This window comes from Carassius auratus, unplaced genomic scaffold, assembly GCF_003368295.1.
Source record: "Carassius auratus strain Wakin unplaced genomic scaffold, ASM336829v1 scaf_tig00217656, whole genome shotgun sequence".
Lineage (NCBI taxonomy): Eukaryota > Metazoa > Chordata > Actinopteri > Cypriniformes > Cyprinidae > Carassius > Carassius auratus.
The window spans coordinates 5,001-32,500 of NW_020529165.1; the positions used below are offsets into that span (position 1 = coordinate 5,001).

The following is a 27,500-nucleotide window of genomic DNA, read 5'->3' on the forward strand; positions in this document are numbered from 1 at the left end:
CCAGGCAGTCTCCCATCCATGTACTAACCACGCCCAAAGCTGCAAATATTCAGAGATCGGGCATTGACTCTATTTTTTGGCAAAATTATTATATACTAAGTGAAAAATGTCCAAAAAGCTTACAGCACCTGGTATTAACAGGCAGTCTCCCATCCATGTACTAACCAGGCCCAAACCTGCTAAGATTCAGAGATCCGGCATTGACTCTATTTTTTGGCAAAATTATTATATACTAAGTGAAAAATTTCCAAAAAGCTTACAGCACCTGGTATTCCCAGGCGGTCTCCCATCCAAGTACTAACCAGGCCCAAACCTGCTTAGCTTCCGAGATCAGACGAGATCGGGCATAGCCAGGTTGGTATGGCCGTAAGCGAAGTCTGCTGCAATGAGAGGGCTATTTAAAGACCAGCCAATCTTATCGCCAGTACATTATATAAGTAGGAAAGAAAACCCAAAAGCTTAAAGCACCTGGTATTCCTAGGCAGTCTCTCATCAAAGTACTAACCAGACCTAAACCTGCTAAGATTCAGAGATCGGGCATTGACTCTTTTTTTTTTTTTTTTTTTTTTAATGAAAGATTATTATATAATTCGTGAAATTTTCCAAAAAGATTAAAGCACCTGGTATTCCCAGGCGGTCTCCCATCCAAGTACTAACCAGGCCTAAACCTGCTAAGATTCAGAGATCGGGCATTGACTCTAGTAGGAAAGTAGGAAAGAAAACCCAAAAGCTTAAAGCACCTGGTATTCCTAGGCAGTCTCTCATCAAAGTACTAACCAGACCTAAACCTGCTAAGATTCAGAGATCGGGCATTGACTATTTTTTGGCAAAATTATTATAAACTAAGTGAAAAATGTCCAAATAGCTTACAGCACCTGGTATTCCCAGGGGGTCTCCCATCCAAGTACTAACCAGGCCCAAACCTGCTTAGCTTCCGAGATCAGACGAGATCGGGCATAGCCAGGTTGGTATGGCCGTAAGCGAAGTCTGCTGCAAAGATAGGGCTATTTAAAGAGCAGCCAATCTTATCGCCAGTACATTATACAAGTAGGAAAGAAAGCCCAAAAGCTTAAAGCACCTGGTATTCCTAGGCAGTCTCTCATCAAAGTACTAACCAGACCTAAACCTGCTAAGATTCAGAGATCGGGCATTGACTCTATTTTATGGCAAAATTATTATATACTAAGTGAAAAATTTCCAAAAAGCTTACAGCACCTGGTATTAACAGGCAGTCTCCCATCCATGTACTAACCAGGCCCAAACCTGCTAAGATTCAGAGATCCGGCATTGACTCTATTTTTTGGCAAAATTATTATATACTAAGTGAAAAATTTCCAAAAAGCTTACAGCACCTGGTATTCCCAGGCGGTCTCCCATCCAAGTACTAACCAGGCCCAAACCTGCTTAGCTTCCGAGATCAGACGAGATCGGGCATAGCCAGGTTGGTATGGCCGTAAGCGAAGTCTGTTGCAAAGAGAGGGCTATTTAAAGACCAGCCAATCTTATCGCCAGTACATTATATAAGTAGGAAAGAAAACCCAAAAGCTTAAAGCACCTGGTATTCCTAGGCAGTCTCTCATCAAAGTACTAACCAGACCTAAACCTGCTAAGATTCAGAGATCGGGCATTGACTCTTTTTTTTTTTTTTTTTTTTTTAATGAAAGATTATTATATAATTCGTGAAATTTTCCAAAAAGATTAAAGCACCTGGTATTCCCAGGCAGTCTCCCATCCATGTACTAACCACGCCCAAAGCTGCAAATATTCAGAGATCGGGCATTGACTCTATTTTTTGGCAAAATTATTATATACTAAGTGAAAAATGTCCAAAAAGCTTACAGCACCTGGTATTAACAGGCAGTCTCCCTTCCATGTACTAACCAGGCCCAAACCTGCTAAGATTCAGAGATCCGGCATTGACTCTATTTTTTGGCAAAATTATTATATACTAAGTGAAAAATTTCCAAAAAGCTTACAGCACCTGGTATTCCCAGGCGGTCTCCCATCCAAGTACTAACCAGGCCCAAACCTGCTTAGCTTCCGAGATCAGACGAGATCGGGCATAGCCAGGTTGGTATGGCCGTAAGCGAAGTCTGCTGCAATGAGAGGGCTATTTAAAGACCAGCCAATCTTATCGCCAGTACATTATATAAGTAGGAAAGAAAACCCAAAAGCTTAAAGCACCTGGTATTCCTAGGCAGTCTCTCATCAAAGTACTAACCAGACCTAAACCTGCTAAGATTCAGAAATCGGGCATTGACTCTATTTTTTGGCAAAATTATTATAAACTAAGTGAAAAATGTCCAAAAAGCTTACAGTACCTGGTATTCCCAGGCGGTCTCCCATCCAAGTACTAACCAGGCCCAAACCTGCTTAGCTTCCGAGATCAGACGAGATCGGGCATAGCCAGGTTGGTATGGCGGTAAGCTAAGTCTGCTGCAAAGAGAGGGCTATTTAAAGAGCAGCCAATCTTATCGCCAGTACATTATATAAGTAGGAAAGAAAGCCCAAAAGCTTAAAGCACCTGGTATTCCTAGGCAGTCTCTCATCAAAGTACTAACCAGACCTAAACCTGCTAAGATTCAGAGATCGGGCATTGACTCTATTTTTTGGCAAAATTATTATATACTAAGTGAAAAATGTCCAAAAAGCTTACAGCACCTGGTATTCCCAGGCGGTCTCCCATCCAAGTACTAACCAGGCCCAAACCTGCTAAGATTCAGAGATCGGGCATTGACTCTAGTAGGAAAGTAGGAAAGAAAAACCAAAAGCTTAAAGCACCTGGTATTCCTAGGCAGTCTCTCATCAAAGTACTAACCAGACCTAAACCTGCTAAGATTCAGAGATCGGGCATTGACTATTTTTTGGAAAAATTATTATAAACTAAGTGAAAAATGTCCAAATAGCTTACAGCACCTGGTTTTCCCAGGGGGTCTCCCATCCAAGTACTAACCAGGCCCAAACCTGCTTAGCTTCCGAGATCAGACGAGATCGGGCATAGCCAGGTTGGTATGGCCATAAGCGAAGTCTGCTGCAAAGATAGGGCTAGTTAAAGAGCAGCCAATCTTATCGCCAGTACATTATATAAGTAGGAAAGAAAGCCCAAAAGCTTAAAGCACCTGGTATTCCTAGGCAGTCTCTCATCAAAGTACTAACCAGACCTAAACCTGCTAAGATTCAGAGATCGGGCATTGACTCTATTTTATGGCAAAATTATTATATACTAAGTGAAAAATTTCCAAAAAGCTTACAGCACCTGGTATTAACAGGCAGTCTCCCATCCATGTACTAACCAGGCCCAAACCTGCTAAGATTCAGAGATCCGGCATTGACTCTATTTTTTGGCAAAATTATTATATACTAAGTGAAAAATTTCCAAAAAGCTTACAGCACCTGGTATTCCCAGGCGGTCTCCCATCCAAGTACTAACCAGGCCCAAACCTGCTTAGCTTCCGAGATCAGACGAGATCGGGCATAGCCAGGTTGGTATGGCCGTAAGCGAAGTCTGTTGCAAAGATAGGGCTATTTAAAGACCAGCCAATCTTATCGCCAGTACATTATATAAGTAGGAAAGAAAACCCAAAAGCTTAAAGCACCTGGTATTCCTAGGCAGTCTCTCATCAAAGTACTAACCAGACCTAAACCTGCTAAGATTCAGAGATCGGGCATTGACTCTTTTTTTTTTTTTTTTTTTTAATGAAAGATTATTATATAATTCGTGAAATTTTCCAAAAAGATTAAAGCACCTGGTATTCCCAGGCAGTCTCCCATCCATGTACTAACCACGCCCAAAGCTGCAAATATTCAGAGATCGGGCATTGACTCTATTTTTTGGCAAAATTATTATATACTAAGTGAAAAATGTCCAAAAAGCTTACAGCACCTGGTATTAACAGGCAGTCTCCCATCCATGTACTAACCAGGCCCAAACCTGCTAAGATTCAGAGATCCGGCATTGACTCTATTTTTTGGCAAAATTATTATATACTAAGTGAAAAATTTCCAAAAAGCTTACAGCACCTGGTATTCCCAGGCGAATTCTCCTCCAAGTACCTAAGCGATCGTCAGCCGTCCAATGGTTGAGCAGAGCTGAGCAGCGATCAGCCAATGGTTGAGCAATGCTGAGCAGAGCTCAGTGCTCAACAGACCAATCATTGAGCGAGGATCGGTAAACGTCATCCAGCTGTATGAGCTGTTTTAAAAATACTGGCGGCCATTGATGATCGATTGGACTGTTTTCTTTACTATAAGGTACGTTTGGTATAATTATGTGCTAAGTAATGAATGAAACTCCATATATTTTGTGATAATTTGGCTGACATTGAAGGTTTTACATGGTAATATCTCGTCAGCGCCGTACTGACACTAACTTTCTAGCTCCGCTTGTTTACATTAAAATCTCTGAAATGCGTTTAAAATGGGACCAGACTATTGATTTTACATGTTGAGACGTTGGAGAATGTACTACTGCTGTGTGGACTCGAAATGTAAAGCTTAAATATGCTTTAGGTGTGTTAGAATATCAATCGCGATTAGCATGCTAAATGCATTGAAAATGAATGAATGAGCTACCAATCGCCGCTGTAATGACCTGACGATCTCTGGAAATTCTTTAAAAACGTGATCAGACACTCTCGCTAACTTCTTAAGACCATATAGATAGTTTTACAGCTCTGTGGAGTTGAAATTCGATGTGTAAATATGCTTTAGAAGTGTAAACATGTCAACCGCGATTTGCATGCTATAAACAAGTGATGAATGAATGGGCTGTTTTTGGTTACTACTTTTACGAGGGCTGCAGGGTCTATAAACATGTATTTAAGCCCTCATCTGATTTTAGTTTTACTCATTTATTCATGTTTTACTGTACCAGATGAAACATGGAGAAGATGATCCCTGGAAATTCTTCAAAAATGTGATCAGACACTTTAGCTCACTTCTTAAGACCATGAAAGAGATAGTGTTACAGTAGTGTGGAGTTGAAATTCGATGTGTAAATATGCTTTAGAAATGTAAACATGTCAACTGCTATTTGCATGTTAAAAACAAAGTGATGAATGAATGGGCTGTTTTTGGTTACTACTTTTACGAGGGCTGCAGGGTCTATAAAAATGTACTTAAGCCCTCATCTGCTTTTAGTTTTACTCATTTCTTCATGTTTTACTGTACCAGATGAAACATGGAGAAGCCTAGACATCGGTGCAGCGTGTGCGACAAGACTTTCACTGAAAAGTCCAACCTGACGAGGCATCTGAAGATCCATGCCGTCGCCAGGGAGACCTTTGACTGTGATGTCTGCAGGAGGAGCTTGACCACCAAATCATCGCTGGTCAGCCATCAACAGCAACACCAGTACCCCAACATCGTTATGTACCGGCAAGGAGAGGCCAGGCTGCAGTGTACAGAGGCAGCAAAGTCTGTGGCAGAGGCCCCCAGCACCGTTGATGACCCTACATGGCTGGATCCCAAGACAGCAGAGGCGATGGCCAAGAGGTCCGGGGGTGAGCTGTGGAAAGGTCAGCTGGTCATCGTGTTCGGGAAGTACGCCGGTCAGACCTTCAAGTGGCTTCTAGAAAACGATGTCGGCTGGCTGGTGTGGTTGCTGTTCCAGTACTGCCAGCAGGGAGAGCAGAACGAGCTGTTAAAGTGGCAGAAGGAGCGACTGCTCGCGTACGCCAGAGAGTTCCCTCCGGTCACATGGCACCTTGAAAGGAGGTTGAAGGTAAGATAAACTCAGTTACCTTTTGTAATTCATCCTGTGAAAACCGTTTTGAAAAGGGACGATTGAGAGGCGAGCAAGATCTTTTAAGCGAGCAGCTTCAGACGCCGTTGTTCTCTTGTGCTCTGCATCTCACGCGTTGGATACATTTTTTTTTATAAAAACTTGCGTGCCGTTGTAGTTTACACAGGACTGTCGGGAAATGCACATTGATATACCTTTATTCTGTTTATTTTGATAGGTGACAGTCTATCACGCTGCGCGTGTTCTTAAAGAGAAAGACAGTCTTTTCAGCTTGCTACTATAAATTGCTATTTTTCTGCATCAAACTAGTGAAACTTCTGCCAAGATACATTCAGAGATGATAGGCAAGATGTTATAGAATAATAATTTAATGAAAACCCAATTTTGTCAAAAAACTGACATTCAATCTAATTTTAGACCTTACTGAAAACGTACCTGAGCAACATCTGATGGGTTTTCCCAGATATTGTCACATATGGATTCAACCGTACTGGACTAAGGTATTGGTCAGATCCAGCTTTGAAAATAAATGCATGTGTTCAATGTGATTAAACACTCGATGCTGAGAATATATCCTATGTGTTACAGGAAACTGCTTTGGTGATAGAGTCCATCCTTGCTGAGTTCCAGGGACCAGCCGGCCTTGACATCGATGGCATTCACCTGTTCAAGTCGCCAGAGGCAGTCGACGCTCACTGGGTAGTTGCGAGCAAGCACCTCAGTTGCATGCAGGTGGGTTAATGTCTTTGCGGTCATCGTGTGTCAAAACCATTCAAACTTGTATATGGCAACATTTCAAAAGGACACCAGAATAAATAAGGACCTTGCAATATGTTGTGTTACAGGATCCCCCTGGCATACCGCTGTATGTGTCTGTGAAGGTGGTGGTCATGAACGGCGTCCGACTGAACAAGCACAAGTGCCGGCGTGGCAGCAACTCTCTGGAGGGGTTGCACGCCCACCTGTTCAACGCCGTCCCTTCACAGCGATGTGGAATTATGCCATTCCAAGTGAGTGATTAAAACATAATATATATAAAGCTTCATTGCAGACACATGTTCATATAGCACATCATATAGTATAATTGATAGTATAGATAGTGATAAGTGTCAATGATAGTTTCAATGATACATTTTATTTCACAGCTCCAGTCATCACTTGCAAACATTGTACACAATAACAGTCAAAATGGAAATGTGTTTCAGGTATACTTGGTGTCCTTTGCCATGCAGTGGAACCACCACATGGCATCGCTCAGTGTCGCTGGTGGTCATGGCCGGCAGACGTCGTGCTTGGACGCGCGGCAGATCCAGCGCGTCAACCAGCAGGCTGAGGTTCTCTTCGGCAAGGAGCACGTCCTGGAGCCCAACTTTGCTGCACCGATGCCGGTCCCTGAAGCGTACGAGCACCCCGACGAGGAGGAGCTCCTTGGTGTCGAGTACGCCATGTGCCAGTCCACCAGCTTCACTGCCAGGGACTACTACGTGCAGAAAGGTACAGTACTTGATCACACACTTAAACAATGATGACAAACCTGGTGAAAAAAAAACAATTGTTGTGTAGACACGTTTGTGATTAGTACAATTACATATTTGCAGTTGAGGAAGAGCAGTCGCGTGAGGAGGAGGAGGAGGACGACGATGAGTCGGCTGAGCAAGAAGACGACGAGATGGCGGATGAGGGTCTCGGCATGTCTTCTGATACAGAGGAGGACCCGATAGACAGAGTCTGTGGCAAGCACGTCGTCCTCACACAGGCAGAACAGGTGGAAGAGGAGGACAGTCCTGCCCTGCAAGATGTGCTGATGAGACATCGACATCTGCATCTGCCAGGTATAGAGGAAGTGGAGGCACTGGCATTGCTCCTCCTAGAACTGGCCGACAACAGCGACCACCACTTAGTGCCGGCTGACCTCAGGCAGAAGATCGCCGCCGCCGCCAGCTCTCTCCACGACCACGACAAGACCGCGGCCCGCTTCGTCAAGCAGTACGAGTCCAGGTGGGGTTACACCTTGTTCGGTCGGTGCCTTGGGGCGGACTCTCCCGAGACCAGAGCAGCCCAGAAGACCAAGTTTGGCTGCATGAGGTACGCTCCGGCGGCACAGGTGACCGAGGACAGTCGCTTGCTCTACCTCCTCCTCAAGATGCTGAAGAACCGAGCGCCGGCCAATCAGCTCACCTCCCCCAGCAAGGTCACGGCTTCTTTGAAGGGACAGTATAAGAGGATTGCAGACCGAGTTCAAGACGACCCCATCCTCAGCGGTCTCGCCATTCCACTGCCCAACTTGAACGCCAAGTCCATCTCGACCTTCGCTGCCAGGGAGGAGAAAAAGGCCAACTACGGGGCGACGGTACTGCCGAAGGTGACGCCTCACCTGAAAGTGCTGTCGGACGCACCGTTCCCGGAAGCTCCTGCGCTACCAACATCCCTCCCACCGCCAGACCGGCCTCAGGTCCAGTACCAGCACGTTCATCACGAGGCTGGAAAAAGGCGTGGTGAGAAGCGGAGGTAAGTTGTCATAAGCACTTTGTTTCACCTGTTGCCTGTGGAAAGCAAATAGCACACACCTCATATCAATACTCATTACATGTGTATTTTATTTTACTTCCAGATTATTTGATGAAGAGCCAGAGCCTGTGCCTCCTGTGGACTGGCCCGTTCAGCCCACAGCGTCGTCCTCCTCCACTCGGCCAAGGCCTGCTGCGTCCACCCACCTCCAGCCAAGGCCTGCTGCGTCCACCCACCTCCAGCCAAGGCCTGCTGCGTCCACCCACCTCCAGCCAAGGCCTGCTGCGTCCACCTATGGACCACCCCCTGTGTCGGCAGCACCCATACTGCTGGTTCTCCCCGCACAGCCACTGGCTCCCTCTGTCCTGTTTCGTGGGCCATCGTGCAGCCAGAGCTTTGTACCTCCTGCACCAACAGTCAAGGCATTCATGCCGAACAAGTCCTCGTGGCCATGTGGGGCTTGCCACGTGCCTAATTGTGGTGGACAGCGGAAGAGGTACACACCTTCCAAGGACAAAATGGCAGAAAGCACCCAGAAGATATTTTCCTTCTGTCCATCCACTAAGAAATCCACCACCTCTGGGTTTGACAATGTGGTGTACGACAGCTTTGAACACTTTAAAAGTGTGGTGGATGTTGAGTTGGAAAAGAGGAGAACTGTGTAAATAACTGTGTAAATAACGTACCTGTGTGATGCCACTTCTCCTGTGCCATCTGTAGGAGAGAGAAAGAGGCTTGTTTGTTTATTAGATTGTACTTGAAGCACTTTGTAACACAATCAAACAAACAAACAATTTATTTATATAGTTCAAAAGTTCAAAAAATGCACTTTCCAGTTTTACTTTAGAATGTTCTTGTTTGTTTTTTATTATTATTTATGTTGCTCTTAAAATGCACTTTGTAGTATCTTTTTTTTTTTTTATACAAACATGTTCTGGCCTATGTTCAATATCAAGGCCAATCTAACCTCAATCATTTTAGCCTTAATCAGTTCTGATCTAACACAATCAGTTTTCATAACCCTTAAGTGATTGTTCATGTTCAGATAATCTGTGTCTTTGTCTGCTTCATGTTTAACAAAAATTTGCCAAAGAAAACACTTTATTTGTTGATTAGTGACCTGAGTCTTTGGATAATCCTGTTCTTTATTGGGCTTGGGCCTGTACAAATCAAAAGTTTGTGTTTTTAATTGTTTTTGATTATTATTAATGTTATTTATGTGTGCGTGTCCTTGTGATGTTTGTATATCTGTCAGCTTCCATGTTTAACAAAATGTTTGCAAATGGTAGTAAATGTTTGTCTCTCGTGTTCTCGCTCGTAGATCTGTACCTTGTTGTGGTGAGCGAGCTTTAAACCAAACAGATCTTGTTTACTTGTGTTTCCATGCATTGCCTTTTAAATGAAACACAATCTGGGTGAAAAATAAAAGTTGTAAAACTATTTCAAGTATTTTGGAGTCTCTGAATGCTTGTGTTTTTTTTTTACACTATCCCATCCCTTTTGAAACCCATCAGAGCAACTAGAAGTCCTTGTTTCTTCTCCGTCACTACCAGAGGTGTGAACACACCCCACCGTGCGCTGGCTGTACCCCCTGGGTGGTCACAAAAATGAGTTCTGTGAACAGCTCTGATGTCTTTGATGATGTGTACACATATTTCTTAATTCAGCCCAAAAATGTAACAATTGCACACTTTTCCACTTGACTATATGAATCTCATCAGCTACATCAACTCAAACTATGAAAATTATAAAACAAATCAGGATTTCAATAAACTAGGCCTTGTACATGACAATTTCTGTAAATAACACTTTGACCACCAGGTGGCACCATTCATTTTGATCATTTTCGATCCATCCCAGGTTTGAGATATATGTACTTGGGGGGTCATGAGCCATTCCCAGGCGAATTCTCCTCCAAGTACCTAAGCGATCGTCAGCCGTCCAATGGTTGAGCAGAGCTGAGCAGCGATCAGCCAATGGTTGAGCAATGCTGAGCAGAGCTCAGTGCTCAACAGACCAATCATTGAGCGAGGATCGGTAAACGTCATCCAGCTGTATGAGCTGTTTTAAAAATACTGGCGGCCATTGATGATCGATTGGACTGTTTTCTTTACTATAAGGTACGTTTGGTATAATTATGTGCTAAGTAATGAATGAAACTCCATATATTTTGTGATAATTTGGCTGACATTGAAGGTTTTACATGGTAATATCTCGTCAGCGCCGTACTGACACTAACTTTCTAGCTCCGCTTGTTTACATTAAAATCTCTGAAATGCGTTTAAAATGGGACCAGACTATTGATTTTACATGTTGAGACGTTGGAGAATGTACTACTGCTGTGTGGACTCGAAATGTAAAGCTTAAATATGCTTTAGGTGTGTTAGAATATCAATCGCGATTAGCATGCTAAATGCATTGAAAATGAATGAATGAGCTACCAATCGCCGCTGTAATGACCTGACGATCTCTGGAAATTCTTTAAAAACGTGATCAGACACTCTCGCTAACTTCTTAAGACCATATAGATAGTTTTACAGCTCTGTGGAGTTGAAATTCGATGTGTAAATATGCTTTAGAAGTGTAAACATGTCAACCGCGATTTGCATGCTATAAACAAGTGATGAATGAATGGGCTGTTTTTGGTTACTACTTTTACGAGGGCTGCAGGGTCTATAAACATGTATTTAAGCCCTCATCTGATTTTAGTTTTACTCATTTATTCATGTTTTACTGTACCAGATGAAACATGGAGAAGATGATCCCTGGAAATTCTTCAAAAATGTGATCAGACACTTTAGCTCACTTCTTAAGACCATGAAAGAGATAGTGTTACAGTAGTGTGGAGTTGAAATTCGATGTGTAAATATGCTTTAGAAATGTAAACATGTCAACTGCTATTTGCATGTTAAAAACAAAGTGATGAATGAATGGGCTGTTTTTGGTTACTACTTTTACGAGGGCTGCAGGGTCTATAAAAATGTACTTAAGCCCTCATCTGCTTTTAGTTTTACTCATTTCTTCATGTTTTACTGTACCAGATGAAACATGGAGAAGCCTAGACATCGGTGCAGCGTGTGCGACAAGACTTTCACTGAAAGTCCAACCTGACGAGGCATCTGAAGATCCATGCCGTCGCCAGGGAGACCTTTGACTGTGATGTCTGCAGGAGGAGCTTGACCACCAAATCATCGCTGGTCAGCCATCAACAGCAACACCAGTACCCCAACATCGTTATGTACCGGCAAGGAGAGGCCAGGCTGCAGTGTACAGAGGCAGCAAAGTCTGTGGCAGAGGCCCCCAGCACCGTTGATGACCCTACATGGCTGGATCCCAAGACAGCAGAGGCGATGGCCAAGAGGTCCGGGGGTGAGCTGTGGAAAGGTCAGCTGGTCATCGTGTTCGGGAAGTACGCCGGTCAGACCTTCAAGTGGCTTCTAGAAAACGATGTCGGCTGGCTGGTGTGGTTGCTGTTCCAGTACTGCCAGCAGGGAGAGCAGAACGAGCTGTTAAAGTGGCAGAAGGAGCGACTGCTCGCGTACGCCAGAGAGTTCCCTCCGGTCACATGGCACCTTGAAAGGAGGTTGAAGGTAAGATAAACTCAGTTACCTTTTGTAATTCATCCTGTGAAAACCGTTTTGAAAAGGGACGATTGAGAGGCGAGCAAGATCTTTTAAGCGAGCAGCTTCAGACGCCGTTGTTCTCTTGTGCTCTGCATCTCACGCGTTGGATACATTTTTTTTTATAAAAACTTGCGTGCCGTTGTAGTTTACACAGGACTGTCGGGAAATGCACATTGATATACCTTTATTCTGTTTATTTTGATAGGTGACAGTCTATCACGCTGCGCGTGTTCTTAAAGAGAAAGACAGTCTTTTCAGCTTGCTACTATAAATTGCTATTTTTCTGCATCAAACTAGTGAAACTTCTGCCAAGATACATTCAGAGATGATAGGCAAGATGTTATAGAATAATAATTAATGAAAACCCAATTTTGTCAAAAAACTGACATTCAATCTAATTTTAGACCTTACTGAAAACGTACCTGAGCAACATCTGATGGGTTTTCCCAGATATTGTCACATATGGATTCAACCGTACTGGACTAAGGTATTGGTCAGATCCAGCTTTGAAAATAAATGCATGTGTTCAATGTGATTAAACACTCGATGCTGAGAATATATCCTATGTGTTACAGGAAACTGCTTTGGTGATAGAGTCCATCCTTGCTGAGTTCCAGGGACCAGCCGGCCTTGACATCGATGGCATTCACCTGTTCAAGTCGCCAGAGGCAGTCGACGCTCACTGGGTAGTTGCGAGCAAGCACCTCAGTTGCATGCAGGTGGGTTAATGTCTTTGCGGTCATCGTGTGTCAAAACCATTCAAACTTGTATATGGCAACATTTCAAAAGGACACCAGAATAAATAAGGACCTTGCAATATGTTGTGTTACAGGATCCCCCTGGCATACCGCTGTATGTGTCTGTGAAGGTGGTGGTCATGAACGGCGTCCGACTGAACAAGCACAAGTGCCGGCGTGGCAGCAACTCTCTGGAGGGGTTGCACGCCCACCTGTTCAACGCCGTCCCTTCACAGCGATGTGGAATTATGCCATTCCAAGTGAGTGATTAAAACATAATATATATAAAGCTTCATTGCAGACACATGTTCATATAGCACATCATATAGTATAATTGATAGTATAGATAGTGATAAGTGTCAATGATAGTTTCAATGATACATTTTATTTCACAGCTCCAGTCATCACTTGCAAACATGTACACAATAACAGTCAAAATGGAAATGTGTTTCAGGTATACTTGGTGTCCTTTGCCATGCAGTGAACCACCACATGGCATCGCTCAGTGTCGCTGGTGGTCATGGCCGGCAGACGTCGTGCTTGGACGCGCGGCAGATCCAGCGCGTCAACCAGCAGGCTGAGGTTCTCTTCGGCAAGGAGCACGTCCTGGAGCCCAACTTTGCTGCACCGATGCCGGTCCCTGAAGCGTACGAGCACCCCGACGAGGAGGAGCTCCTTGGTGTCGAGTACGCCATGTGCCAGTCCACCAGCTTCACTGCCAGGGACTACTACGTGCAGAAAGGTACAGTACTTGATCACACACTTAAACAATGATGACAAACCTGGTGAAAAAAAAACAATTGTTGTGTAGACACGTTTGTGATTAGTACAATTACATATTTGCAGTTGAGGAAGAGCAGTCGCGTGAGGAGGAGGAGGAGGACGACGATGAGTCGGCTGAGCAAGAAGACGACGAGATGGCGGATGAGGGTCTCGGCATGTCTTCTGATACAGAGGAGGACCCGATAGACAGAGTCTGTGGCAAGCACGTCGTCCTCACACAGGCAGAACAGGTGGAAGAGGAGGACAGTCCTGCCCTGCAAGATGTGCTGATGAGACATCGACATCTGCATCTGCCAGGTATAGAGGAAGTGGAGGCACTGGCATTGCTCCTCCTAGAACTGGCCGACAACAGCGACCACCACTTAGTGCCGGCTGACCTCAGGCAGAAGATCGCCGCCGCCGCCAGCTCTCTCCACGACCACGACAAGACCGCGGCCCGCTTCGTCAAGCAGTACGAGTCCAGGTGGGGTTACACCTTGTTCGGTCGGTGCCTTGGGGCGGACTCTCCCGAGACCAGAGCAGCCCAGAAGACCAAGTTTGGCTGCATGAGGTACGCTCCGGCGGCACAGGTGACCGAGGACAGTCGCTTGCTCTACCTCCTCCTCAAGATGCTGAAGAACCGAGCGCCGGCCAATCAGCTCACCTCCCCAGCAAGGTCACGGCTTCTTTGAAGGGACAGTATAAGAGGATTGCAGACCGAGTTCAAGACGACCCCATCCTCAGCGGTCTCGCCATTCCACTGCCCAACTTGAACGCCAAGTCCATCTCGACCTTCGCTGCCAGGGAGGAGAAAAAGGCCAACTACGGGGCGACGGTACTGCCGAAGGTGACGCCTCACCTGAAAGTGCTGTCGGACGCACCGTTCCCGGAAGCTCCTGCGCTACCAACATCCCTCCCACCGCCAGACCGGCCTCAGGTCCAGTACCAGCACGTTCATCACGAGGCTGGAAAAAGGCGTGGTGAGAAGCGGAGGTAAGTTGTCATAAGCACTTTGTTTCACCTGTTGCCTGTGGAAAGCAAATAGCACACACCTCATATCAATACTCATTACATGTGTATTTTATTTTACTTCCAGATTATTTGATGAAGAGCCAGAGCCTGTGCCTCCTGTGGACTGGCCCGTTCAGCCCACAGCGTCGTCCTCCTCCACTCGGCCAAGGCCTGCTGCGTCCACCCACCTCCAGCCAAGGCCTGCTGCGTCCACCCACCTCCAGCCAAGGCCTGCTGCGTCCACCCACCTCCAGCCAAGGCCTGCTGCGTCCACCTATGGACCACCCCCTGTGTCGGCAGCACCCATACTGCTGGTTCTCCCCGCACAGCCACTGGCTCCCTCTGTCCTGTTTCGTGGGCCATCGTGCAGCCAGAGCTTTGTACCTCCTGCACCAACAGTCAAGGCATTCATGCCGAACAAGTCCTCGTGGCCATGTGGGGCTTGCCACGTGCCTAATTGTGGTGGACAGCGGAAGAGGTACACACCTTCCAAGGACAAAATGGCAGAAAGCACCCAGAAGATATTTTCCTTCTGTCCATCCACTAAGAAATCCACCACCCTCTGGGTTTGACAATGTGGTGTACGACAGCTTTGAACACTTTAAAAGTGTGGTGGATGTTGAGTTGGAAAGAGGAGAACTGTGTAAATAACTGTGTAAATAACGTACCTGTGTGATGCCACTTCTCCTGTGCCATCTGTAGGAGAGAGAAAGAGGCTTGTTTGTTTATTAGATTGTACTTGAAGCACTTGTAACACAATCAAACAAACAAACAATTTATTTATATAGTTCAAAAGTTCAAAAAATGCACTTTCCAGTTTTACTTTAGAATGTTCTTGTTTTGTTTTTTATTATTATTTATGTTGCTCTTAAAATGCACTTTGTAGTATCTTTTTTTTTTTTTATACAAACATGTTCTGGCCTATGTTCAATATCAAGGCCAATCTAACCCTCAATCATTTTAGCCTTAATCAGTTCTGATCTAACACAATCAGTTTTCATAACCCTTAAGTGATTGTTCATGTTCAGATAATCTGTGTCTTTGTCTGCTTCATGTTTAACAAAAATTTGCCAAAGAAAACACTTTATTTGTTGATTAGTGACCTGGAGTCTTTGGATAATCCTGTTCTTTATTGGGCTTGGGCCTGTACAAATCAAAAGTTTGTGTTTTTAATTGTTTTTGATTATTATTAATGTTATTTATGTGTGCGTGTCCTTGTGATGTTTGTATATCTGTCAGCTTCCATGTTTAACAAAATGTTTGCAAATGGTAGTAAATGTTTGTCTCTCGTGTTCTCGCTCGTAGATCTGTACCTTGTTGTGGTGAGCGAGCTTTAAACCAAACAGATCTTGTTTACTTGTGTTTTCCATGCATTGCCTTTTAAATGAAACACAATCTGGGTGAAAAATAAAAGTTGTAAAAGTATTTCCAAGTATTTTGGAGTCTCTGAATGCTTGTGTTTTTTTTTTACACTATCCCATCCCTTTTGAAACCCATCAGAGCAACTAGAAGTCCTTGTTTCTTCTCCGTCACTACCAGAGGTGTGAACACACCCCACCGTGCGCTGGCTGTACCCCCTGGGTGGTCACAAAAATGAGTTCTGTGAACAGCTCTGATGTCTTTGATGATGTGTACACATATTTCTTAATTCAGCCCAAAAATGTAACAATTGCACACTTTTCCACTTGACTATATGAATCTCATCAGCTACATCAACTCAAACTATGAAAATTATAAAACAAATCAGGATTTCAATAAACTAGGCCTTGTACATGACAATTTCTGTAAATAACACTTTGACCACCAGGTGGCACCATTCATTTTGATCATTTTCGATCCATCCCAGGTTTGAGATATATGTACTTGGGGGGGTCATGAGCCATTCCCAGGCGAATTCTCCTCCAAGTACCTAAGCGATCGTCAGCCGTCCAATGGTTGAGCAGAGCTGAGCAGCGATCAGCCAATGGTTGAGCAATGCTGAGCAGAGCTCAGTGCTCAACAGACCAATCATTGAGCGAGGATCGGTAAACGTCATCCAGCTGTATGAGCTGTTTTAAAAATACTGGCGGCCATTGATGATCGATTGGACTGTTTTCTTTACTATAAGGTACGTTTGGTATAATTATGTGCTAAGTAATGAATGAAACTCCATATATTTTTGTGATAATTTGGCTGACATTGAAGGTTTTACATGGTAATATCTCGTCAGCGCCGTACTGACACTAACTTTCTAGCTCCGCTTGTTTACATTAAAATCTCTGAAATGCGTTTAAAATGGGACCAGACTATTGATTTTACATGTTGAGACGTTGGAGAATGTACTACTGCTGTGTGGACTCGAAATGTAAAGCTTAAATATGCTTTAGGTGTGTTAGAATATCAATCGCGATTAGCATGCTAAATGCATTGAAAATGAATGAATGAGCTACCAATCGCCGCTGTAATGACCTGACGATCTCTGGAAATTCTTTTAAAAACGTGATCAGACACTCTCGCTAACTTCTTAAGACCATATAGATAGTTTTACAGCTCTGTGGAGTTGAAATTCGATGTGTAAATATGCTTTAGAAGTGTAAACATGTCAACCGCGATTTGCATGCTATAAACAAGTGATGAATGAATGGGCTGTTTTTGGTTACTACTTTTACAGGGCTGCAGGGTCTATAAACATGTATTTAAGCCCTCATCTGATTTTAGTTTTACTCATTTATTCATGTTTTACTGTACCAGATGAAACATGGAGAAGATGATCCCTGGAAATTCTTCAAAAATGTGATCAGACACTTTAGCTCACTTCTTAAGACCATGAAAGAGATAGTGTTACAGTAGTGTGGAGTTGAAATTCGATGTGTAAATATGCTTTAGAAATGTAAACATGTCAACTGCTATTTGCATGTTAAAAACAAAGTGATGAATGAATGGGCTGTTTTTGGTTACTACTTTTACGAGGGCTGCAGGGTCTATAAAAATGTACTTAAGCCCTCATCTGCTTTTAGTTTTACTCATTTCTTCATGTTTTACTGTACCAGATGAAACATGGAGAAGCCTAGACATCGGTGCAGCGTGTGCGACAAGACTTTCACTGAAAAGTCCAACCTGACGAGGCATCTGAAGATCCATGCCGTCGCCAGGGAGACCTTTGACTGTGATGTCTGCAGGAGGAGCTTGACCACCAAATCATCGCTGGTCAGCCATCAACAGCAACACCAGTACCCCAACATCGTTATGTACCGGCAAGGAGAGGCCAGGCTGCAGTGTACAGAGGCAGCAAAGTCTGTGGCAGAGGCCCCCAGCACCGTTGATGACCCTACATGGCTGGATCCCAAGACAGCAGAGGCGATGGCCAAGAGGTCCGGGGGTGAGCTGTGGAAAGGTCAGCTGGTCATCGTGTTCGGGAAGTACGCCGGTCAGACCTTCAAGTGGCTTCTAGAAAACGATGTCGGCTGGCTGGTGTGGTTGCTGTTCCAGTACTGCCAGCAGGGAGAGCAGAACGAGCTGTTAAAGTGGCAGAAGGAGCGACTGCTCGCGTACGCCAGAGAGTTCCCTCCGGTCACATGGCACCTTGAAAGGAGGTTGAAGGTAAGATAAACTCAGTTACCTTTTGTAATTCATCCTGTGAAAACCGTTTTGAAAAGGGACGATTGAGAGGCGAGCAAGATCTTTTAAGCGAGCAGCTTCAGACGCCGTTGTTTCTCTTGTGCTCTGCATCTCACGCGTTGGATACATTTTTTTTTATAAAAACTTGCGTGCCGTTGTAGTTTACACAGGACTGTCGGGAAATGCACATTGATATACCTTTATTCTGTTTATTTTGATAGGTGACAGTCTATCACGCTGCGCGTGTTCTTAAAGAGAAAGACAGTCTTTTCAGCTTGCTACTATAAATTGCTATTTTTCTGCATCAAACTAGTGAAACTTCTGCCAAGATACATTCAGAGATGATAGGCAAGATGTTATAGAATAATAATTTAATGAAAACCCAATTTTGTCAAAAAACTGACATTCAATCTAATTTTAGACCTTACTGAAAACGTACCTGAGCAACATCTGATGGGTTTTCCCAGATATTGTCACATATGGATTCAACCGTACTGGACTAAGGTATTGGTCAGATCCAGCTTTGAAAATAAATGCATGTGTTCAATGTGATTAAACACTCGATGCTGAGAATATATCCTATGTGTTACAGGAAACTGCTTTGGTGATAGAGTCCATCCTTGCTGAGTTCCAGGGACCAGCCGGCCTTGACATCGATGGCATTCACCTGTTCAAGTCGCCAGAGGCAGTCGACGCTCACTGGGTAGTTGCGAGCAAGCACCTCAGTTGCATGCAGGTGGGTTAATGTCTTTGCGGTCATCGTGTGTCAAAACCATTCAAACTTGTATATGGCAACATTTCAAAAGGACACCAGAATAAATAAGGACCTTGCAATATGTTGTGTTACAGGATCCCCCTGGCATACCGCTGTATGTGTCTGTGAAGGTGGTGGTCATGAACGGCGTCCGACTGAACAAGCACAAGTGCCGGCGTGGCAGCAACTCTCTGGAGGGGTTGCACGCCCACCTGTTCAACGCCGTCCCTTCACAGCGATGTGGAATTATGCCATTCCAAGTGAGTGATTAAAACATAATATATATAAGCTCATTGCAGACACATGTTCATATAGCACATCATATAGTATAATTGATAGTATAGATAGTGATAAGTGTCAATGATAGTTTCAATGATACATTTTATTTCACAGCTCCAGTCATCACTTGCAAACATTGTACACAATAACAGTCAAAATGGAAATGTGTTTCAGGTATACTTGGTGTCCTTTGCCATGCAGTGGAACCACCACATGGCATCGCTCAGTGTCGCTGGTGGTCATGGCCGGCAGACGTCGTGCTTGGACGCGCGGCAGATCCAGCGCGTCAACCAGCAGGCTGAGGTTCTCTTCGGCAAGGAGCACGTCCTGGAGCCCAACTTTGCTGCACCGATGCCGGTCCCTGAAGCGTACGAGCACCCCGACGAGGAGGAGCTCCTTGGTGTCGAGTACGCCATGTGCCAGTCCACCAGCTTCACTGCCAGGGACTACTACGTGCAGAAAGGTACAGTACTTGATCACACACTTAAACAATGATGACAAACCTGGTGAAAAAAAACAATTGTTGTGTAGACACGTTTTGTGATTAGTACAATTACATATTTGCAGTTGAGGAAGAGCAGTCGCGTGAGGAGGAGGAGGAGGACGACGATGAGTCGGCTGAGCAAGAAGACGACGAGATGGCGGATGAGGGTCTCGGCATGTCTTCTGATACAGAGGAGGACCCGATAGACAGAGTCTGTGGCAAGCACGTCGTCCTCACACAGGCAGAACAGGTGGAAGAGGAGGACAGTCCTGCCCTGCAAGATGTGCTGATGAGACATCGACATCTGCATCTGCCAGGTATAGAGGAAGTGGAGGCACTGGCATTGCTCCTCCTAGAACTGGCCGACAACAGCGACCACCACTTAGTGCCGGCTGACCTCAGGCAGAAGATCGCCGCCGCCGCCAGCTCTCTCCACGACCACGACAAGACCGCGGCCCGCTTCGTCAAGCAGTACGAGTCCAGGTGGGGTTACACCTTGTTCGGTCGGTGCCTTGGGGCGGACTCTCCCGAGACCAGAGCAGCCCAGAAGACCAAGTTTGGCTGCATGAGGTACGCTCCGGCGGCACAGGTGACCGAGGACAGTCGCTTGCTCTACCTCCTCCTCAAGATGCTGAAGAACCGAGCGCCGGCCAATCAGCTCACCTCCCCCAGCAAGGTCACGGCTTCTTTGAAGGGACAGTATAAGAGGATTGCAGACCGAGTTCAAGACGACCCCATCCTCAGCGGTCTCGCCATTCCACTGCCCAACTTGAACGCCAAGTCCATCTCGACCTTCGCTGCCAGGGAGGAGAAAAAGGCCAACTACGGGGCGACGGTACTGCCGAAGGTGACGCCTCACCTGAAAGTGCTGTCGGACGCACCGTTCCCGGAAGCTCCTGCCGCTACCAACATCCTCCCACCGCCAGACCGGCCTCAGGTCCAGTACCAGCACGTTCATCACGAGGCTGGAAAAAGGCGTGGTGAGAAGCGGAGGTAAGTTGTCATAAGCACTTTGTTTCACCTGTTGCCTGTGGAAAGCAAATAGCACACACCTCATATCAATACTCATTACATGTGTATTTTATTTTACTTCCAGATTATTTGATGAAGAGCCAGAGCCTGTGCCTCCTGTGGACTGGCCCGTTCAGCCCACAGCGTCGTCCTCCTCCACTCGGCCAAGGCCTGCTGCGTCCACCCACCTCCAGCCAAGGCCTGCTGCGTCCACCCACCTCCAGCCAAGGCCTGCTGCGTCCACCCACCTCCAGCCAAGGCCTGCTGCGTCCACCTATGGACCACCCCCTGTGTCGGCAGCACCCATACTGCTGGTTCTCCCCGCACAGCCACTGGCTCCCTCTGTCCTGTTTCGTGGGCCATCGTGCAGCCAGAGCTTTGTACCTCCTGCACCAACAGTCAAGGCATTCATGCCGAACAAGTCCTCGTGGCCATGTGGGGCTTGCCACGTGCCTAATTGTGGTGGACAGCGGAAGAGGTACACACCTTCCAAGGACAAAATGGCAGAAAGCACCCAGAAGATATTTTCCTTCTGTCCATCCACTAAGAAATCCACCACCTCTGGGTTTGACAATGTGGTGTACGACAGCTTTGAACACTTTAAAAGTGTGGTGGATGTTGAGTTGGAAAAGAGGAGAACTGTGTAAATAACTGTGTAAATAACGTACCTGTGTGATGCCACTTCTCCTGTGCCATCTGTAGGAGAGAGAAAGAGGCTTGTTTGTTTATTAGATTGTACTTGAAGCACTTTGTAACACAATCAAACAAACAAACAATTTATTTATATAGTTCAAAAGTTCAAAAAATGCACTTTCCAGTTTTACTTTAGAATGTTCTTGTTTGTTTTTTATTATTATTTATGTTGCTCTTAAAATGCACTTTGTAGTATCTTTTTTTTTTTTATACAAACATGTTCTGGCCTATGTTCAATATCAAGGCCAATCTAACCTCAATCATTTTAGCCTTAATCAGTTCTGATCTAACACAATCAGTTTTCATAACCCTTAAGTGATTGTTCATGTTCAGATAATCTGTGTCTTTGTCTGCTTCATGTTTAACAAAAATTTGCCAAAGAAAACACTTTATTTGTTGATTAGTGACCTGAGTCTTTGGATAATCCTGTTCTTTATTGGGCTTGGGCCTGTACAAATCAAAAGTTTGTGTTTTTAATTGTTTTTGATTATTATTAATGTTATTTATGTGTGCGTGTCCTTGTGATGTTTGTATATCTGTCAGCTTCCATGTTTAACAAAATGTTTGCAAATGGTAGTAAATGTTTGTCTCTCGTGTTCTCGCTCGTAGATCTGTACCTTGTTGTGGTGAGCGAGCTTTAAACCAAACAGATCTTGTTTACTTGTGTTTCCATGCATTGCCTTTTAAATGAAACACAATCTGGGTGAAAAATAAAAGTTGTAAAACTATTTCAAGTATTTTGGAGTCTCTGAATGCTTGTGTTTTTTTTTTACACTATCCCATCCCTTTTGAAACCCATCAGAGCAACTAGAAGTCCTTGTTTCTTCTCCGTCACTACCAGAGGTGTGAACACACCCCACCGTGCGCTGGCTGTACCCCCTGGGTGGTCACAAAAATGAGTTCTGTGAACAGCTCTGATGTCTTTGATGATGTGTACACATATTTCTTAATTCAGCCCAAAAATGTAACAATTGCACACTTTTCCACTTGACTATATGAATCTCATCAGCTACATCAACTCAAACTATGAAAATTATAAAACAAATCAGGATTTCAATAAACTAGGCCTTGTACATGACAATTTCTGTAAATAACACTTTGACCACCAGGTGGCACCATTCATTTTGATCATTTTCGATCCATCCCAGGTTTGAGATATATGTACTTGGGGGGGTCATGAGCCATTCCCAGGCGAATTCTCCTCCAAGTACCTAAGCGATCGTCAGCCGTCCAATGGTTGAGCAGAGCTGAGCAGCGATCAGCCAATGGTTGAGCAATGCTGAGCAGAGCTCAGTGCTCAACAGACCAATCATTGAGCGAGGATCGGTAAACGTCATCCAGCTGTATGAGCTGTTTTAAAAATACTGGCGGCCATTGATGATCGATTGGACTGTTTTCTTTACTATAAGGTACGTTTGGTATAATTATGTGCTAAGTAATGAATGAAACTCCATATATTTTGTGATAATTTGGCTGACATTGAAGGTTTTACATGGTAATATCTCGTCAGCGCCGTACTGACACTAACTTTCTAGCTCCGCTTGTTTACATTAAAATCTCTGAAATGCGTTTAAAATGGGACCAGACTATTGATTTTACATGTTGAGACGTTGGAGAATGTACTACTGCTGTGTGGACTCGAAATGTAAAGCTTAAATATGCTTTAGGTGTGTTAGAATATCAATCGCGATTAGCATGCTAAATGCATTGAAAATGAATGAATGAGCTACCAATCGCCGCTGTAATGACCTGACGATCTCTGGAAATTCTTTAAAAACGTGATCAGACACTCTCGCTAACTTCTTAAGACCATATAGATAGTTTTACAGCTCTGTGGAGTTGAAATTCGATGTGTAAATATGCTTTAGAAGTGTAAACATGTCAACCGCGATTTGCATGCTATAAACAAGTGATGAATGAATGGGCTGTTTTTGGTTACTACTTTTACGAGGGCTGCAGGGTCTATAAACATGTATTTAAGCCCTCATCTGATTTTAGTTTTACTCATTTATTCATGTTTTACTGTACCAGATGAAACATGGAGAAGATGATCCCTGGAAATTCTTCAAAAATGTGATCAGACACTTTAGCTCACTTCTTAAGACCATGAAAGAGATAGTGTTACAGTAGTGTGGAGTTGAAATTCGATGTGTAAATATGCTTTAGAAATGTAAACATGTCAACTGCTATTTGCATGTTAAAAACAAAGTGATGAATGAATGGGCTGTTTTTGGTTACTACTTTTACGAGGGCTGCAGGGTCTATAAAAATGTACTTAAGCCCTCATCTGCTTTTAGTTTTACTCATTTCTTCATGTTTTACTGTACCAGATGAAACATGGAGAAGCCTAGACATCGGTGCAGCGTGTGCGACAAGACTTTCACTGAAAAGTCCAACCTGACGAGGCATCTGAAGATCCATGCCGTCGCCAGGGAGACCTTTGACTGTGATGTCTGCAGGAGGAGCTTGACCACCAAATCATCGCTGGTCAGCCATCAACAGCAACACCAGTACCCCAACATCGTTATGTACCGGCAAGGAGAGGCCAGGCTGCAGTGTACAGAGGCAGCAAAGTCTGTGGCAGAGGCCCCCAGCACCGTTGATGACCCTACATGGCTGGATCCCAAGACAGCAGAGGCGATGGCCAAGAGGTCCGGGGGTGAGCTGTGGAAAGGTCAGCTGGTCATCGTGTTCGGGAAGTACGCCGGTCAGACCTTCAAGTGGCTTCTAGAAAACGATGTCGGCTGGCTGGTGTGGTTGCTGTTCCAGTACTGCCAGCAGGGAGAGCAGAACGAGCTGTTAAAGTGGCAGAAGGAGCGACTGCTCGCGTACGCCAGAGAGTTCCCTCCGGTCACATGGCACCTTGAAAGGAGGTTGAAGGTAAGATAAACTCAGTTACCTTTTGTAATTCATCCTGTGAAAACCGTTTTGAAAAGGGACGATTGAGAGGCGAGCAAGATCTTTTAAGCGAGCAGCTTCAGACGCCGTTGTTCTCTTGTGCTCTGCATCTCACGCGTTGGATACATTTTTTTTTATAAAAACTTGCGTGCCGTTGTAGTTTACACAGGACTGTCGGGAAATGCACATTGATATACCTTTATTCTGTTTATTTTGATAGGTGACAGTCTATCACGCTGCGCGTGTTCTTAAAGAGAAAGACAGTCTTTTCAGCTTGCTACTATAAATTGCTATTTTTCTGCATCAAACTAGTGAAACTTCTGCCAAGATACATTCAGAGATGATAGGCAAGATGTTATAGAATAATAATTTAATGAAAACCCAATTTTGTCAAAAAACTGACATTCAATCTAATTTTAGACCTTACTGAAAACGTACCTGAGCAACATCTGATGGGTTTTCCCAGATATTGTCACATATGGATTCAACCGTACTGGACTAAGGTATTGGTCAGATCCAGCTTTGAAAATAAATGCATGTGTTCAATGTGATTAAACACTCGATGCTGAGAATATATCCTATGTGTTACAGGAAACTGCTTTGGTGATAGAGTCCATCCTTGCTGAGTTCCAGGGACCAGCCGGCCTTGACATCGATGGCATTCACCTGTTCAAGTCGCCAGAGGCAGTCGACGCTCACTGGGTAGTTGCGAGCAAGCACCTCAGTTGCATGCAGGTGGGTTAATGTCTTTGCGGTCATCGTGTGTCAAAACCATTCAAACTTGTATATGGCAACATTTCAAAAGGACACCAGAATAAATAAGGACCTTGCAATATGTTGTGTTACAGGATCCCCCTGGCATACCGCTGTATGTGTCTGTGAAGGTGGTGGTCATGAACGGCGTCCGACTGAACAAGCACAAGTGCCGGCGTGGCAGCAACTCTCTGGAGGGGTTGCACGCCCACCTGTTCAACGCCGTCCCTTCACAGCGATGTGGAATTATGCCATTCCAAGTGAGTGATTAAAACATAATATATATAAAGCTTCATTGCAGACACATGTTCATATAGCACATCATATAGTATAATTGATAGTATAGATAGTGATAAGTGTCAATGATAGTTTCAATGATACATTTTATTTCACAGCTCCAGTCATCACTTGCAAACATTGTACACAATAACAGTCAAAATGGAAATGTGTTTCAGGTATACTTGGTGTCCTTTGCCATGCAGTGGAACCACCACATGGCATCGCTCAGTGTCGCTGGTGGTCATGGCCGGCAGACGTCGTGCTTGGACGCGCGGCAGATCCAGCGCGTCAACCAGCAGGCTGAGGTTCTCTTCGGCAAGGAGCACGTCCTGGAGCCCAACTTTGCTGCACCGATGCCGGTCCCTGAAGCGTACGAGCACCCCGACGAGGAGGAGCTCCTTGGTGTCGAGTACGCCATGTGCCAGTCCACCAGCTTCACTGCCAGGGACTACTACGTGCAGAAAGGTACAGTACTTGATCACACACTTAAACAATGATGACAAACCTGGTGAAAAAAAAACAATTGTTGTGTAGACACGTTTGTGATTAGTACAATTACATATTTGCAGTTGAGGAAGAGCAGTCGCGTGAGGAGGAGGAGGAGGACGACGATGAGTCGGCTGAGCAAGAAGACGACGAGATGGCGGATGAGGGTCTCGGCATGTCTTCTGATACAGAGGAGGACCCGATAGACAGAGTCTGTGGCAAGCACGTCGTCCTCACACAGGCAGAACAGGTGGAAGAGGAGGACAGTCCTGCCCTGCAAGATGTGCTGATGAGACATCGACATCTGCATCTGCCAGGTATAGAGGAAGTGGAGGCACTGGCATTGCTCCTCCTAGAACTGGCCGACAACAGCGACCACCACTTAGTGCCGGCTGACCTCAGGCAGAAGATCGCCGCCGCCGCCAGCTCTCTCCACGACCACGACAAGACCGCGGCCCGCTTCGTCAAGCAGTACGAGTCCAGGTGGGGTTACACCTTGTTCGGTCGGTGCCTTGGGGCGGACTCTCCCGAGACCAGAGCAGCCCAGAAGACCAAGTTTGGCTGCATGAGGTACGCTCCGGCGGCACAGGTGACCGAGGACAGTCGCTTGCTCTACCTCCTCCTCAAGATGCTGAAGAACCGAGCGCCGGCCAATCAGCTCACCTCCCCCAGCAAGGTCACGGCTTCTTTGAAGGGACAGTATAAGAGGATTGCAGACCGAGTTCAAGACGACCCCATCCTCAGCGGTCTCGCCATTCCACTGCCCAACTTGAACGCCAAGTCCATCTCGACCTTCGCTGCCAGGGAGGAGAAAAAGGCCAACTACGGGGCGACGGTACTGCCGAAGGTGACGCCTCACCTGAAAGTGCTGTCGGACGCACCGTTCCCGGAAGCTCCTGCGCTACCAACATCCCTCCCACCGCCAGACCGGCCTCAGGTCCAGTACCAGCACGTTCATCACGAGGCTGGAAAAAGGCGTGGTGAGAAGCGGAGGTAAGTTGTCATAAGCACTTTGTTTCACCTGTTGCCTGTGGAAAGCAAATAGCACACACCTCATATCAATACTCATTACATGTGTATTTTATTTTACTTCCAGATTATTTGATGAAGAGCCAGAGCCTGTGCCTCCTGTGGACTGGCCCGTTCAGCCCACAGCGTCGTCCTCCTCCACTCGGCCAAGGCCTGCTGCGTCCACCCACCTCCAGCCAAGGCCTGCTGCGTCCACCCACCTCCAGCCAAGGCCTGCTGCGTCCACCCACCTCCAGCCAAGGCCTGCTGCGTCCACCTATGGACCACCCCCTGTGTCGGCAGCACCCATACTGCTGGTTCTCCCCGCACAGCCACTGGCTCCCTCTGTCCTGTTTCGTGGGCCATCGTGCAGCCAGAGCTTTGTACCTCCTGCACCAACAGTCAAGGCATTCATGCCGAACAAGTCCTCGTGGCCATGTGGGGCTTGCCACGTGCCTAATTGTGGTGGACAGCGGAAGAGGTACACACCTTCCAAGGACAAAATGGCAGAAAGCACCCAGAAGATATTTTCCTTCTGTCCATCCACTAAGAAATCCACCACCTCTGGGTTTGACAATGTGGTGTACGACAGCTTTGAACACTTTAAAAGTGTGGTGGATGTTGAGTTGGAAAAGAGGAGAACTGTGTAAATAACTGTGTAAATAACGTACCTGTGTGATGCCACTTCTCCTGTGCCATCTGTAGGAGAGAGAAAGAGGCTTGTTTGTTTATTAGATTGTACTTGAAGCACTTTGTAACACAATCAAACAAACAAACAATTTATTTATATAGTTCAAAAGTTCAAAAAATGCACTTTCCAGTTTTACTTTAGAATGTTCTTGTTTGTTTTTTATTATTATTTATGTTGCTCTTA

General features: G+C 45.3%; 7 protein-coding genes and 7 non-coding genes across 14 annotated transcripts in view; 7 read left to right on the plus strand and 7 right to left on the minus strand.

Annotated features, from left to right (window-relative positions):
• Window positions 1–253: 253 nt before the first annotated feature.
• LOC113101863 (5S ribosomal RNA) lies at window positions 254–372 on the minus strand. The gene has a single exon (XR_003290455.1). It is a non-coding gene; the product is annotated as a 5S ribosomal RNA (ribosomal RNA).
• Window positions 373–863: 491 nt separating this feature from the next.
• LOC113101853 (5S ribosomal RNA) lies at window positions 864–982 on the minus strand. The gene has a single exon (XR_003290446.1). It is a non-coding gene; the product is annotated as a 5S ribosomal RNA (ribosomal RNA).
• A 358-nt stretch (window positions 983–1,340) lies between these two features.
• LOC113101874 (5S ribosomal RNA) lies at window positions 1,341–1,459 on the minus strand. Its single transcript, XR_003290467.1, has one exon. It is a non-coding gene; the product is annotated as a 5S ribosomal RNA (ribosomal RNA).
• Window positions 1,460–1,969: 510 nt separating this feature from the next.
• LOC113101885 (5S ribosomal RNA) lies at window positions 1,970–2,088 on the minus strand. Its single transcript, XR_003290471.1, has one exon. It is a non-coding gene; the product is annotated as a 5S ribosomal RNA (ribosomal RNA).
• Window positions 2,089–2,309: 221 nt separating this feature from the next.
• Window positions 2,310–2,428, minus strand: LOC113101864 (5S ribosomal RNA). The gene has a single exon (XR_003290456.1). It is a non-coding gene; the product is annotated as a 5S ribosomal RNA (ribosomal RNA).
• A 476-nt stretch (window positions 2,429–2,904) lies between these two features.
• LOC113101855 (5S ribosomal RNA) lies at window positions 2,905–3,023 on the minus strand. The gene has a single exon (XR_003290448.1). It is a non-coding gene; the product is annotated as a 5S ribosomal RNA (ribosomal RNA).
• Window positions 3,024–3,381: 358 nt separating this feature from the next.
• LOC113101886 (5S ribosomal RNA) lies at window positions 3,382–3,500 on the minus strand. The gene has a single exon (XR_003290472.1). It is a non-coding gene; the product is annotated as a 5S ribosomal RNA (ribosomal RNA).
• A 549-nt stretch (window positions 3,501–4,049) lies between these two features.
• On the plus strand, window positions 4,050–5,740 carry LOC113101845 (zinc finger protein 630-like). The gene is made up of 2 exons (XM_026265687.1): window positions 4,050–4,251; window positions 5,173–5,740. Exon 2 carries the CDS (start codon window positions 5,180–5,182, stop codon window positions 5,729–5,731), a length of 552 nt encoding a protein of 183 aa, XP_026121472.1. The 5' UTR covers window positions 4,050–4,251; window positions 5,173–5,179; the 3' UTR covers window positions 5,732–5,740.
• Window positions 5,741–5,754: 14 nt separating this feature from the next.
• LOC113101847 (uncharacterized) lies at window positions 5,755–9,716 on the plus strand. The gene is made up of 6 exons (XM_026265688.1): window positions 5,755–6,243; window positions 6,332–6,475; window positions 6,589–6,753; window positions 6,949–7,237; window positions 7,342–8,251; window positions 8,355–9,716. Exons 1-6 carry the CDS (start codon window positions 6,193–6,195, stop codon window positions 8,914–8,916), a joined length of 2,121 nt encoding a protein of 706 aa, XP_026121473.1. The 5' UTR covers window positions 5,755–6,192; the 3' UTR covers window positions 8,917–9,716.
• Window positions 9,717–13,099: 3,383 nt separating this feature from the next.
• On the plus strand, window positions 13,100–14,613 carry LOC113101849 (uncharacterized). The gene is made up of 3 exons (XM_026265690.1): window positions 13,100–13,353; window positions 13,458–14,366; window positions 14,470–14,613. The coding sequence occupies exons 1-2, from the start codon at window positions 13,104–13,106 to the stop codon at window positions 14,063–14,065; spliced, it is 858 nt and encodes a 285-aa protein (XP_026121475.1). The 5' UTR covers window positions 13,100–13,103; the 3' UTR covers window positions 14,066–14,366; window positions 14,470–14,613.
• Window positions 14,614–16,273: 1,660 nt separating this feature from the next.
• Window positions 16,274–17,981, plus strand: LOC113101848 (zinc finger protein 630-like). Its single transcript, XM_026265689.1, has 2 exons — window positions 16,274–16,491; window positions 17,414–17,981. The coding sequence occupies exon 2, from the start codon at window positions 17,421–17,423 to the stop codon at window positions 17,970–17,972; it is 552 nt and encodes a 183-aa protein (XP_026121474.1). The 5' UTR covers window positions 16,274–16,491; window positions 17,414–17,420; the 3' UTR covers window positions 17,973–17,981.
• A 100-nt stretch (window positions 17,982–18,081) lies between these two features.
• LOC113101843 (uncharacterized) lies at window positions 18,082–21,955 on the plus strand. The gene is made up of 6 exons (XM_026265685.1): window positions 18,082–18,485; window positions 18,574–18,717; window positions 18,831–18,995; window positions 19,189–19,477; window positions 19,582–20,491; window positions 20,595–21,955. The coding sequence occupies exons 1-6, from the start codon at window positions 18,435–18,437 to the stop codon at window positions 21,154–21,156; spliced, it is 2,121 nt and encodes a 706-aa protein (XP_026121470.1). The 5' UTR covers window positions 18,082–18,434; the 3' UTR covers window positions 21,157–21,955.
• Window positions 21,956–22,393: 438 nt separating this feature from the next.
• LOC113101841 (zinc finger protein 630-like) lies at window positions 22,394–24,100 on the plus strand. Its single transcript, XM_026265683.1, has 2 exons — window positions 22,394–22,611; window positions 23,533–24,100. Exon 2 carries the CDS (start codon window positions 23,540–23,542, stop codon window positions 24,089–24,091), a length of 552 nt encoding a protein of 183 aa, XP_026121468.1. The 5' UTR covers window positions 22,394–22,611; window positions 23,533–23,539; the 3' UTR covers window positions 24,092–24,100.
• Window positions 24,101–24,114: 14 nt separating this feature from the next.
• The window catches only part of LOC113101842 (uncharacterized), a 3,962-nt gene continuing 576 nt past the window's right edge, over window positions 24,115–27,500 (plus strand). The window contains exons 1-6 of the mRNA XM_026265684.1: window positions 24,115–24,603; window positions 24,692–24,835; window positions 24,949–25,113; window positions 25,309–25,597; window positions 25,702–26,611; window positions 26,715–27,500. The exon at window positions 26,715–27,500 is cut by the window's right edge and continues 576 nt beyond it. Coding sequence (XP_026121469.1) covers window positions 24,553–24,603; window positions 24,692–24,835; window positions 24,949–25,113; window positions 25,309–25,597; window positions 25,702–26,611; window positions 26,715–27,276 — 2,121 coding nt within the window. The 5' untranslated portion in view covers window positions 24,115–24,552 and the 3' untranslated portion in view covers window positions 27,277–27,500. The remainder of the gene's footprint in view (window positions 24,604–24,691; window positions 24,836–24,948; window positions 25,114–25,308; window positions 25,598–25,701; window positions 26,612–26,714) is intronic.